Raw genomic sequence first — 12793 nt, 5'->3', positions numbered from 1 at the left:
ATTGGTCCCGCAAAGTCGACACCGGAGTTAAGGAATGGCCGAGCTGGTTTTACCCGAAAACTCGGTAAGTCTCCCATCAATTGTGTTTTTACCCTCGCCCCATGTCTAGCACATATCAAGCATCGATGGATACACTGCTTTACTAAGGACTTCGCGCGGAGTATCCAGTATTTCGATCGCAGGTAAGTGAGCATCAATTGCAGTCCTCCATGCAGCGTCTTCAAATGTGCTTCTGCAACCACTAAATAGGTAAGTCTACTTGCATGACCCAAAATGATTGGGTGCTTCACTTCATTAGCCAGTTCAGAGTTCCTGAGCCGACCGCCCACCTTCAGGATACCATCTTCGTCAAGGTAAGGATCTAGTGCTTTTAGTTTGCTTGTTTTCTTAACTCTTTTTTTTGTTTTTAATGATTCTATATCTTCTGTAAATTCTTCTTCTTGTGCTCTTTTTATACAGGTTTGCATCGATGCGTGTAGTTCTTCAGTTGTGATTTTGCTATCTATTCTGTCTTTTAATGTTTTTTGTTTCAGGAATCTTCGGCAGTATGTGATTGTTCTAAGTAGATCTAATAGTGTATCAAATTCTTCAAATTGTGTATGTAGTCTCTTCTCTTGTTCATTTTTATTGTAAGTTATGTTTAAATTTTGTATTTTATTATTCTTCCTTTCAATCTCTGTTTGCATAACGTTTGGGATAGTGAACTGTATCTTCGATTGTTGTAACCAGTCTGGCCCATGCCACCATAATTCACACTTTTTCAGATTTTCGACTAACATCCCCCTGGAACCAACATCAGCTGGATTATCTTGAGTTTGGACGTGATGCCACTGACTGCAGGATACATTGGTTGTAATCTCAACTACTCTATTTGCCACAAACACCTTCCAGTTGTTTGGATCTCCAAATAACCACGACAGGACAATGGACGAATCTGTCCAAGCATAAATTTGAGTTGCAGGAATTCTCATTGCTTTACCAACTTGCTTAAGCAATCTTGACAGTATCAACGCGCCGCAAAGTTCTAAACGCGGTAAGGATATTGTTCTCAATGGAGCCACTCTTGTTCTTGCTGCGATAAGCGTCGTTTTGTTGGTACCGTCTGGGTAAGTCACTCTGCAATATACTACAGCACTATATGCTTGAATGGATGCATCGCTGAATCCATGGAGTTCTATTGACTCTCTGTTGGCGCACGTCGTACCTATCCATCTTTCTATGTAGATTCCATTCACATGTTCAAGGTCAGATCGCAATGTGACCCATTTGCTGGCTATTTTAGAATTCAATGCATCGTCCCAGGTAATCTTTTCAAGCCATAGTTCTTGCATTAATATCTTTGTCAGAACGATGCTAGGTGCAATCCAGCCGAGTGGGTCAAACAACTTTTGGATGTCAGACAGAATGCTTCGCTTCGTGATCACTTTATTGATTGAAGGTAAGTTTAAATTGTACTCGAATCTGTCTTTTCCTAAATTCCATTGTACGCCAAGTGCCTTTATTGTTCCATCAATCTTCAAATCCAGATTAGCATTAGACGATCTATCACTAGGATCAACTGTTTCCAAGAACTCTCGGCTGTTGGATGACCATTTTTTTAGTTCGAATCCACCCAAATGAAGAAGCGCTTTAAGATCTTGACTCTTCTTTATTGCTTGTTGCAGACTGTCACTTCCAGACATTGCGTCGTCTACATAAAAATCTTCACGTAATATCTTAGCAGCTTCTGGATACCGGTCGCCTTCATCTTCTGCCAATTTCATAAGGGTTCTTACGGCGAGATAGGGAGCAGAAGCTGTTCCAAATGTAACAGTCAACAATCTGTAGTCTTTGACTTCTTCAGATTGGTCTTTTCTCCACAAAATTCTTTGATAATCTGTGTCTTCTCGGTCAACCCATATCATACGGTACATTTTCTGGATATCAGCCACAAAACAAACGGCGTGAGTTCTCCATCTCATTATCAGGTTTCTCAAATCGTCTTGCAGTACAGGACCCGTTAACAGTTCGTCATTGAGAGAGACACCGTTGGAGCCCTTGCACGAGGCGTCAAATACGACACGAGTTTTCGTGGTTTCTTTGTCATTACGGATCACGGCGTGGTGAGGTAAGTAGACTGATTTCTTTTTTATTTCTTCTCTAGGTATTTCTTCGATATGTTTAAGGTCTATGTAGTCTTCAATTACCTTCTTGTATTCTTGCTTTAATTCTTTATTTTGATTGAACCTTCTTTCTAATTGCATTAGTCTCTTCATTGCTATTTCTCTCGTATTTCCTTCTGTTGATTTAGGTTCTTCAATGTTGAATGGCAATTTGACAACATATCTTCCACATTCATCTCGCTTCTGTGTCTTAGTGTATATATCTTCACATAACTGTTCCCTCTGTGTCAGGTTTCTTTTTGTATCTTCATCAACTTCCCATATTGTTTTCAGTAAATCTTCTATATCAACTTCTTGTTTCATGACCGTTAAGGATTGTTCATGCTTGTTGACCTTGATGTCAATTCCACCCATAAGGATCCATCCCAGGTATGTATCTTGTGCGCATGGTGTACCTGGTGGACCTTTGATCAATCCCTTCTTCATAATGTTTACATACTCATTGACACCCAACAGCAGATCGATGTTACAGGATGCGGAAAATGTTTCGTCTGCTAGTTGAATGCCAGCAAGGTGCGGCCAATCTCTTCTTATTATTGTGTCTGAATGTATGTTAGAAGTCAAGGGCTTCGTCATCACGTAGGCTTTAATAGGTAAAATGAAATTGTTCCATCGTGATAATACATTTACATTTACTTCATGCTTGACTCTAACCTTCGTGGACTCAAGTCCAGACACGATAAGATCTACTGCTGTCTTGTGTAGTTTCAGGATCTGAGTTGCCTTCTCACTTATAAAACATGCTTGAGATCCTGAGTCTATCAGCGCCTTCAATGTAGTAGTGTGTCCACATTCATTCTTTAAAATTACTACTGCAGTGGCTAATAGTGAAATTGTCTGTTTCTGCCCTGCGTGATAGTGTGACGCAACCATTGCTTGAACTTCCCCTTCTTCTACATTTGCTTGATTGGATGACATCGGTTGATTAGCTACAACATGAGAAGCCGATGCCTCCCCGTAATTAGGTAGATGTAGAAGAGTGTGGTGACGTCTCTTACATACACGGCATGATGTTGGCAAACGGCACCTAAACACCGAATGTCCAACCCCGAGGCAGTTGAAACAGAGCTTGTTTGTTTTGACATGTTCTCTACGTTCGTTTGGTGACATCTTGGTGAATACGTTACAATGGCATAACGTGTGCGCATCTGTACATAAAGCACAACTTCTTTGCTTTGGTCTTTCCGTGGCTGTAACGTGAAAGACTCGTTCCTTGGCAAGCTTCGTAGTAGTGGGGGGGTTGACTAATTCCAATGTTCTGAATTTTGCCTCTAAAAACTTGCGCAGATCCCTCCAAGTCGACAAGTCCTGGGAATTCTCTGAGTAGGACTTTTGTTCCCACTCCTTCTGGGACTCTGGGTCCAACTTCTGTGCAACCAGAAATATGATTACTGGATCCCAAGAATCCGTGGACACCTCCAGATTTTGTAGACTCTGTAATACTTCGTTGGTGGTGTCGAGAAGAGATTTCAGTTGGGTTGCGGCTTGGCTGGTACATTTCTTCTGAGCAAAAAGTCGTTTCAATAATGCGTTCACTATAAGACGCTTGTTCCCATATCGATGGTTAAGCGTTCCCCATGCTTGAATGTAATTAGCGCTTGTTATTGTAATGTTCTTCAATAAACTTGCTGGTTCACCTGTCACACTGGTTTTTAAATAGTGAAGTTTTTCGACGTCGTCTAGTGTTGTGGAATTGTGGACGAGTGATGTAAACAAATCTTTGAAACTAGGCCACAATTCATACTTGCCCGAAAACAGCGGTAAATGTATAGCCGGGAGATTAACTTTTTTATTTTGTTGGGGTTCTGGCGGCAATTGTTTATTTTTGCCAGACTCGACTGCCGCCAACATATCTTTTAAGTCTCCCAACATACACAAATACAAATCTTCTTGTATAAAAAATTCTTCATTCTCGAAATATGGCAGCAATCCACGCTGCTCACGAGTGGTGCAGGTCAATAATTGTTTATGAGCTTCTATGAATATCACCCAGTATTCCTCAATTGTTTTTATTCTAGATTGTAAGTAGCCCACTTTAGCCAGTCGTTCTTTGGGGCATTTTGATAGGTTGATCTGAGTTTTCTTCAATAATAGGGCTGTATTTTCGAGTATATTAATTGCTTGTTCAGTTTCCGTGGCCATATTTTAACACGTCACAGTCGAAAATCTTCACACAAAACTTTTAAATATTGACGCGTCGGCGCGAATATAACTAATTGTCTTTAAAAATTGCACAAAACTTCAACCCGGCACTCGCTTATCGCTTTGGAATGCAGTTCTATTGTTCTCGCGGTAACCGGTCCTCGATGCAATGTTGTATTTCTATTCGGCTCGAAGTCGACCATATGGTAAGGTCGTAAGTTCTAGTTTATATCGTGCCGGCGGATCGTTAAGAGAAACACGTCTTGACTTCACAAATGTATATTGGCAACTAAATTTCATTGTAAAAATATTTGAGACTACACAGACAACTATTTTTAGATCTAAAATTACAAAATAGAATCACCAGTGGTACATCATGTGTCCACAAGTTCAACAGTCTGTTGGTCGATATATACTGAATCCACTCTTGCTTGCTCTCATTTAGCATTATGTCGTATAAGTTCACTAGGTTATTGTTCATCTCAATCACACACACTGCAGTTTAAAAAGACATGCTGATTAATTTATTGCATCTTCGATGTGTGTGTGTGTCTGTGAGTTATTTTCTCTTGCTCCAGCTCTTGCTTGGGGTGAGCTCAGACTGGACTGTGTTGGGGTTTGATTATTCGGAGGTGCGGGTGGGCTCCTCCTCAAAGTGTATCCATGGCCTGCTGCTTGGCCCTTTATTTATTAAATAGGGCTCCTTCGTCTGAATGTATTTAAACATATCTTCACTGAGGTCATCGAAGCGATTGGGAAGTGTAAGAGTGAACCCATTTTCCCTGGATGCGTGAAACTTTAAGTGGGAGCCTTTTCACCTCAACTCTTTTGTATGGCTTGTTCAGCTCTAGGTCACCCAATTTGACCCATGTTTTTTTGTGGCGGATGAAGACATGATTTTTGAAAGTTGCACTTACGGTTTTCTGAGGTAAAATGCTTGCAGTTTGGTGTTGGTAACTTCTTTAGGTAAGTATTTTCTATTACTTCTCAATGTCCCTACTAAATGTGTCTTTCTTTTACGCATTCGCATTGCAAGTGAAACACTTGTGTAATAGTTATCTGTGTACATGTTCCTGCCCTCATTGAAAAGACCCTCTGCCAAAGAAAGTACTACCTTTTCTGAGACTTTAGGTTCCTTCGATTTACCGCAATAAACAATTAGGTTCCATGTGTAGACTTTCTCAGTACACAGTTTGAACACTTTAATTCCATATTTGGCCATTTTATTTGGAATGTATTGGCGGAAGATAAGTTTACCGCGCCAAGCGACTAATGACTCATCGACACAAACTTTCTCCTGGCGTGTAGACATTTTGATAGTTTTTTATAAACATAGTTGCTTTCGCCCCGGGTGACCTTATTGCTTTCAGGTCAATGAAAGGTATGAAGTAAAAATAGTATTTTTGATATATTTAATTATTGTATTTGAGACTGAAATTCAATTATATCATCATCGTGAAACAAATCAATACCTTTAAAAAGTTCATAATGCAGCTACCTATATGTAATTTTAATCATTTTTATTATTTTTTCCCTATTACAAATCTTGCTCAAATTGTTGTCCCCTATTGCGAATGCACGCGCGACACCTATCTCTGACTTCGACGGTTGTCGTATGAAGATTCATTTCTTGCCGGATAGTGACAAAAGCAACTTCTATTCTCTGGATTAACTCATCCCTTGTCTCAACCTCCGTCGCATACACAATTGCTTTGTCTCGTAAAAATCCAGTGGAGTTAGGTCTGGTGAACGTGGTGGCCATGCGATAGGACCATCTCTTCCAATCCACGAATTTGGAAATACATTATCAAAATGTTCTCGCACGGTTACTCTCCAGTGTGCTGGGCAGCCATCGTGTTGGAATACTATCCGCCTGTTTTCATTAAAAATGGGCAACTCAGCCATCAATTCAGGCAACTCATTTTGTAAAAAAAACAGATAATTATCTCCGTTAAGATTATCCGGCAAATAATGTGGCCCAATAACATAATTGCAACATTGGCACTAAATCTTCTCTGAAAAAGGACCTTTGTCGTTTTACTTTTGGGTTCTGATCTTTTGACGACCAATGGTGTAAATTATGTAAATTCAATATTCCTTCTTTTGTGAATTTGGATTCATCCGTCCACAAAATACTTTTTAAAAAGTCAGGATCATCCACGTCGGTATGCAGCAAAAATCGACAAAACCGGACTCGGTTGTCAAAGTCATTGTTTTCAAGACCTGTAACCAATAAAAAATCCTGTACTGATACCTGCTTCACAAAGGCATTAAGAAGATAAGTGAATTCCATTGTAAATAAAACCATTGTTATGAGCGAATAGGGTTGAGTGTAGTGAAAGGCATATTTATTGTTTTGACGAAGTACATTCCACACTTTCCATGTCGATATTTCTAGCAATGAAGCTACGTCTCTGATACTTCTAGTCGGGTCTTCTTCAAAAAGCGCCAGAATCCTCTCGTCGACTTCAACATTATGGCGCACCACAATGCCCCTTGTAACATTGTCCAAACGACCGGTTTCGCGTAAGCGTCGATACGTATTTTGGAATGTGTTTCGACCAGGTACACGCCTGTTTTTATAAACATGTTGAGTACATCTTTTATTTTATACAGTCTGTCATCAGTATCAGCAGCTCATCTGTAAAGAGGTGACGATCGGCAACGGGCCCAGCGTCCTCAAAAGCCGGTCTACCAAGCATAGTACTTGTAGATGGCTCAAGTTCTGTTCACTATTTTCAGACGCCATCACAAGGAATCTGAAAATGATAGCGAGAAATCAGTGTCGTTAAGCCGAAATTAAAAAAAAAATTGCAAATAAAATAACGCACATTCATGTAAAAATAAAAAAAAAATAGCACTCCAGGAGTGCCGGCAGAAGTGAAAACTTCAATAATAACGTTGTGTTTAATTATAAGAGTACTATCATTTATGAGGTAGAATACAATGTTTATTTATTGCGCTATCGTATACAAATATGACAATTTAATACCTCAATAATTAAACTCAATTGAAGATCTGTCTATCAAGCATTAATATAACATGCGGACAATCTTAATCTTAATGTTAAACATTTTTTTACCACCTATAATGTTAATTCATTAAATTCAACCTTTATATAATGTAAATGTAAAATAATTATCTGTACAATACCTGCTATGCTCTTTATATTACTCTATTACTAGCTATAAATGTAATCAATCAATCAAACGCCTACAGAACTGTAATATTCAAATGCAGTAAAATACTAGCCATCTTCCACTTTTTATGATTAATATTTTAATAATTAAACTTAATTGAAGATCTGTCTATCAATCATTAATATAACATGCGGACAATCTTAATCTTAATGTTAAACATTTTTTACCACCTAATGTTAATTCATTAAATTCAACCTTTATATAATGTAAATATAAAATAATTATCTGTACAACACCTGTTATGCTCTTTATATCACTCTATTACTAGCTATAAATGTAATCAATCAATCAAACGCCTATAGAACTGTAATATTCACATGCAGTAAAATACTAGCCATCTTCTACTTTTTATGATTAATATTTTAATAATTAAACTTAATTGAAGATCTGTCTATCAAGCATTAATATAACATGCGGACAATCTTAATCTTAATGTTAAACATTTTTTACCACCTAATGTTAATTCATTAAATTCAACCTTTATATAATGTAAATATAAAATAATTATCTGTACAACACCTGTTATGCTCTTTATATCACTCTATTACTAGCTATAAATGTAATCAATCAACCAATATAACCAATCAAACGTCTATAGATCTGTAATATTCAAATGTTGTAAAATACAAGCTATTGTATACTTTTTATGTTTAATATTTTAATAATTAAACTCAATTGAAGATCTGTCTGTCAAGCATTAATATCACATGCGGGCAATCTTAAATTTAATGTTAAACAATCTTTACCACCTAATGTTAATCCATTAAATTCACAATTTTTATATAATGTAAAGGTAAACTAGTTATCTGTACACCTTTTATATTAATTTAAGATTAGTTTTAAGACGCGGACTCTAATCGGGTGATTGAGGGAAGGAAATTGTATCAAATAGCAAAAACAACCCTCAATCACCCTACCCATGTCCAATCACAATGCTTATTGTGGTGTCATGAAAATGTAGGTTAATGCTATAAAGTATAAACATATTACAAATATTACATCTATTATGTGTCAATACAGACTAGATCGAAACCTAATCTTATTATTAAAATTATATTTATTACTATTATTATTATTCGTTTTTTTACGTTTTATAGTTCTCAGCTTATAGCTGGTTTTCTTGACGGCAGTTACGGGCTAAAGCCAAGTAAGAGTTTTTCATCTAGTAATTTATAAAGTACTTACTCATTTTCTTTCACTACTTCATCATCACTTTTTTCATTAATAGATTCACTTTGTTCGATTTCCATAATTTAAACAATTCACATTTACGAATACACAACAGTGTATTTACTACACAACAGTCAAGCAATCAGCTGTCACCATCCTTGGATACGCGTGGAACGCTGTACATAAACAGACACGGTCATTCGCTCAAGCGCCCTGTGCCGCTTAAACAGAGCAGCACACTCAGGCACGGTAGAAAGAGTGGGAGATACTAGTTCCTCTCCCTTCCCCTCGATCTTACGCTTTTTCGATCAGCATCACGTGACCCTGACGCAAGTTTGAAAGTTTTTAACCATACAAAAAGTGCTCAGCGCCGCTAAAGAAGTTTTCACTTCAAAAAAACGTAAAAAGTAACGGCTTTCTAACGGATATTTTGCACTTTAACCAGTGCACTTTCATCAATTCTGCAGCTCAATGAAGTTATGATTAAAGAACAACAGATCTTTTCTTTTTAGTCACGTAAGTATACGAGTGTAAAAATCCAAATTGACTTGAATATTCAGGTCGGTTTTTATCTAGAAAGCAAGCAGGTATTTCTTTCTTGTTTTTACGCATGGTACAACAGAAATCTTATAAACCTTGGCCAAATCGTTCATCAGCGGCACACTGGTATACCAATTGTCGATGGTAAGGTTTCTTCTAACTTGGAACTTAATATAAAAAGCTTTTCGTAAAAACGTCCAAAATATGACATGTTTTTAAAAGGGTAGTTATTAAAATGACGATGGTTGTACTGATTACAAACAGCAGCTTTTGAGATCACGCAAAAACATGGCGTATAAACGCCGGAGGTATCAGATAAATGTACAATGATTTGCGATTCATTTGTCTCTTGTAAGAGGCCATCATCCCAATACTTTTGTCGAAGTCTGTCCACATGGTTGACTTCTTTTTTCCAGTCACTCTCACTTATCCTGGTAATTGCATCTCTGGTTAACTTTTCTATTTCCCTTTCTGACTGGTTGATAATTTTATCGGCTACTCTTTGCTTGACCAAATTCCAAATATATTGAATTGGATTGAGGTTACACATGTATGGTGGTAGACAAACTACTTCGTGGCCATACTCTTTAAAAAGTTAATCAATCAAATATTTTTTTGCGGCTTATTTATATGTTATAAGAGATACATTTTTTAATTTTCTCATTCTTTCATCAAATGTTACATTGTGGTCTAATAACCATTAGCCGCGTACTGACTGAGCGAGCAGCCTCGCGAAGCAGCCTCGGACGTTTGCTTCGCAACGTTTGCCGCGCGAGGCAGCCTCGGTCTGTAAGTTTTCTAATCCGAGGCTGCCTCGCGCGGCAAGTCCGAGCCATCGTGAGCATCGACGCTCAGTTTAACTTGAAGTCGAATAGAGACCGTGCGTGCCCGTATAGTTTGCCCGAGACCACCATGAGGCCGCACATTCGGAAAGCTGTCGCTACCACTGCCTTTTTAATAATTCTAAGGCTTGCAAAAAAAAGAAAACAGAAAACTAAACGTTTTTGGATTAAACTCTTATACAAAAATAGATTACAGGCTGGGAACAGATTATTTGAAGAGTTGTGCTTCGATGACGAAGAAAAAAATTTCACTCGAATGAGTAAAATCGAATTTGACAATGTGTATTCTCTCATAAACGCCAAAATAAGCAAGAAGGACACAAATTTTCGAGAAGCAATATCCGCTAGGGAAAGATTATTAGTGACGTTGAGATTTTTGGCCACAGGAGATTCTTATACCAGTCTACAGTATCTATTTCGTATATCAAAACAAAGGATATCGGTTATAGTTCCTGAAGTCTGTGATGCTATAATTGAGGTGTTAAAGGATTATGTTAAGGTAAAATAAAATTACATATTTTTGTTATTTTTTTATTAATCTGATTAGAAAATTGGACAAATAATATAAGAAAATTAAACAAACAAATATTTAATGATGAGGAGCTGGAGAAGGAGGAGGGGGAGGCATCGAAATTGGTGAGATAGGAGGCATTGGTGAGGCAGCAGGCATCGGTGAAGTAGAAGGCATCGATGAGGCAGGAGGCATCGGTGAAGTAGGAGGCATCGGTGAAGTAGGAGGCATCGGTGAGGTAGAAGGCATTGGTGAGGCAGCAGGCATCGAATATGTAGATGGCGTCGATGAGGAAGAGGGATGAGACATATATCTTAAATTATCGTGTTCACCATATGATTGAGTATAATAACTATAACCACTGTATGCTCCCATGTCTGCATCAAAGATAATTTTATTTATTGCATTTTTTACGTATGCTAATGTAATTTTATCATACTTTCTCAACTCATTTCCTATATATTGGCCATACACATTATAGGGATCATTTTTTTCTGATATATTATCGCTTGCACACTGTTGTAAGAGTGTTAATGCTTCAGATATGGCGTTATCAGTAAGATCATCACTTTCGTTCATTTTGGATCTCTTTTTAGGTCTAGTTGACTTTTGTTTAGGTCCTTCCGTTGTCGTCGAGTTTGAAGTTTCATTTTTTTCTTCGTTATAACCGTCATCATTTCGAGTATTATCCAGACTTGCATTCTGTAAAGATAGAAATTATTACTTAATTTTATTTACAGATACCATCATCCGAAGAAGAGTGGCTTACCATAGCGAAAGAGTTTGAGAGCAAATGGAATTTCCCACATGTCATAGGAGCAATGGATGGGAAGCATGTTATATTACAGTCGCCGATAAATAGTGGCAATGATTATGACTGTTACAAAATGTTTCCAAGTATAGTGCTGTTTGCTTTAGTTGACGCTAACTATAAATTTCTGTACGTAGACGTTGGCAGCAAAGGACGTATATCAGATGGCGGTGTGTTTAAAAATACCAATTTATATAAAAAGGTCGAAAAGAAGGAATTGAACATTCCTTCACCAGAAATATTACAAATACCGTATAAAATTGCAGTGCCCTATTTTATTCTAGGCGATAAAGCTTTTGCTCTCAATGATTACACATTGAAACCTTATGAAGGTACTCCAGAAAGAGGTTCAATGGAAAGGATTTTCAATTACAGGCTGTCCAGAGCAAGAAGAGTTGTGGAGAATGCCTTTGGCATTTTAAGCTCCGTTTTTAGAGTACTGAGGAAGCCGCTACTATTAGAACCAGAAAAAGCTACGAAAGTCGTATTGACTATCATATGCTTATATAACTACTTGCGTAGAGATTTAGCTTCCTCACAAAGGTTCACTCCCCCAGGATCATTCGATGCCGAAGTTGAAGGGACAGTAATACCCGGCCGATGGCGACAGGATACAGAAATGTCATCAATGCTATCTATTCAAGCCATACCACGGCGAGGATCAACAAATATAAAAGAAATACGTTCACATTTAGGGAGACATTTCATAACAAACGGAGCAATTTCTTGGCAGAATAATTATCAGTAAATAATAGGTACTCACTTCTTCACCTAAAGTATCTTGTGTATTTCCTGGGTGATTTCTATCTCCTAGAAAACTGAAGGCTTCATAGGCATACCAATTCGAAACATATATTTCACCACGACCTGCAGTATAAAATAAAAAAAATAATATTAGAAATAATATAAAAACCGATGTAACTTTGAATATAATAAAATGAATGTTGTTAACTCTAATCATAAACATTAAATAATAAATACCTGATCCTGTGATTCGGCTTTTTTTTCCTCTCGACTTTTCCCTCCTGTAAGACCCTAGTAAAGAGTCCATTTTTTTCTTTAATTCAGCTATTGGAAGGTTCATTTCCTGGCTTATTTTTCTCCATGCATCTTCCCTTAGTCCTCTATTTGTGTAATCAGGACATTGCGCATCCCAAAGTCGTCTATATTCACCATATAGTCGTATTAATTTAAGACACTGTTCTTTATCCATGACGCACAACTAACACGCAACGAATAAGCGAGGCAAAACACTACCGTCTTGAGTGAGCGCGGCAAACGTACTGAGGCGCCTTTGAACATCGACAAAAACCGACAACGTTCGGCTCGGGCCGCGGCACGCTCGGGCGAGGCAGCGCGTGCGTTTGCCTCGGGCGAGGCACGTCTTGACCGACCGAGGATTTGCCTCGCGAGGC

General features: G+C 37.9%; 2 protein-coding genes across 2 annotated transcripts; one reads left to right on the top strand and one right to left on the bottom strand.

Annotated features, from left to right (window-relative positions):
- The first annotated feature begins 10102 nt into the window (after positions 1-10102).
- On the top strand, positions 10103-12164 carry LOC125058349. The gene is made up of 2 exons (XM_047662425.1): positions 10103-10555; positions 11308-12164. The coding sequence occupies exons 1-2, from the start codon at positions 10127-10129 to the stop codon at positions 12124-12126; spliced, it is 1248 nt and encodes a 415-aa protein (XP_047518381.1). The 5' UTR covers positions 10103-10126; the 3' UTR covers positions 12127-12164.
- On the bottom strand, positions 10587-12793 carry LOC125058381 (myosin tail region-interacting protein MTI1-like). The gene is made up of 3 exons (XM_047662458.1): positions 12360-12793; positions 12142-12245; positions 10587-11269 (listed from the first exon to the last, which is right to left on the bottom strand). The coding sequence occupies exons 1-3, from the start codon at positions 12589-12591 to the stop codon at positions 10646-10648; spliced, it is 960 nt and encodes a 319-aa protein (XP_047518414.1). The 5' UTR covers positions 12592-12793; the 3' UTR covers positions 10587-10645.

The sequence above is a fragment of the Pieris napi genome, chromosome 18 (assembly GCF_905475465.1).
Source record: "Pieris napi chromosome 18, ilPieNapi1.2, whole genome shotgun sequence".
NCBI lineage: Eukaryota > Metazoa > Arthropoda > Insecta > Lepidoptera > Pieridae > Pieris > Pieris napi.
Note: the sequence above shows the minus strand (reverse complement) of the source record. Positions and strands in the feature narration are given on the sequence as shown.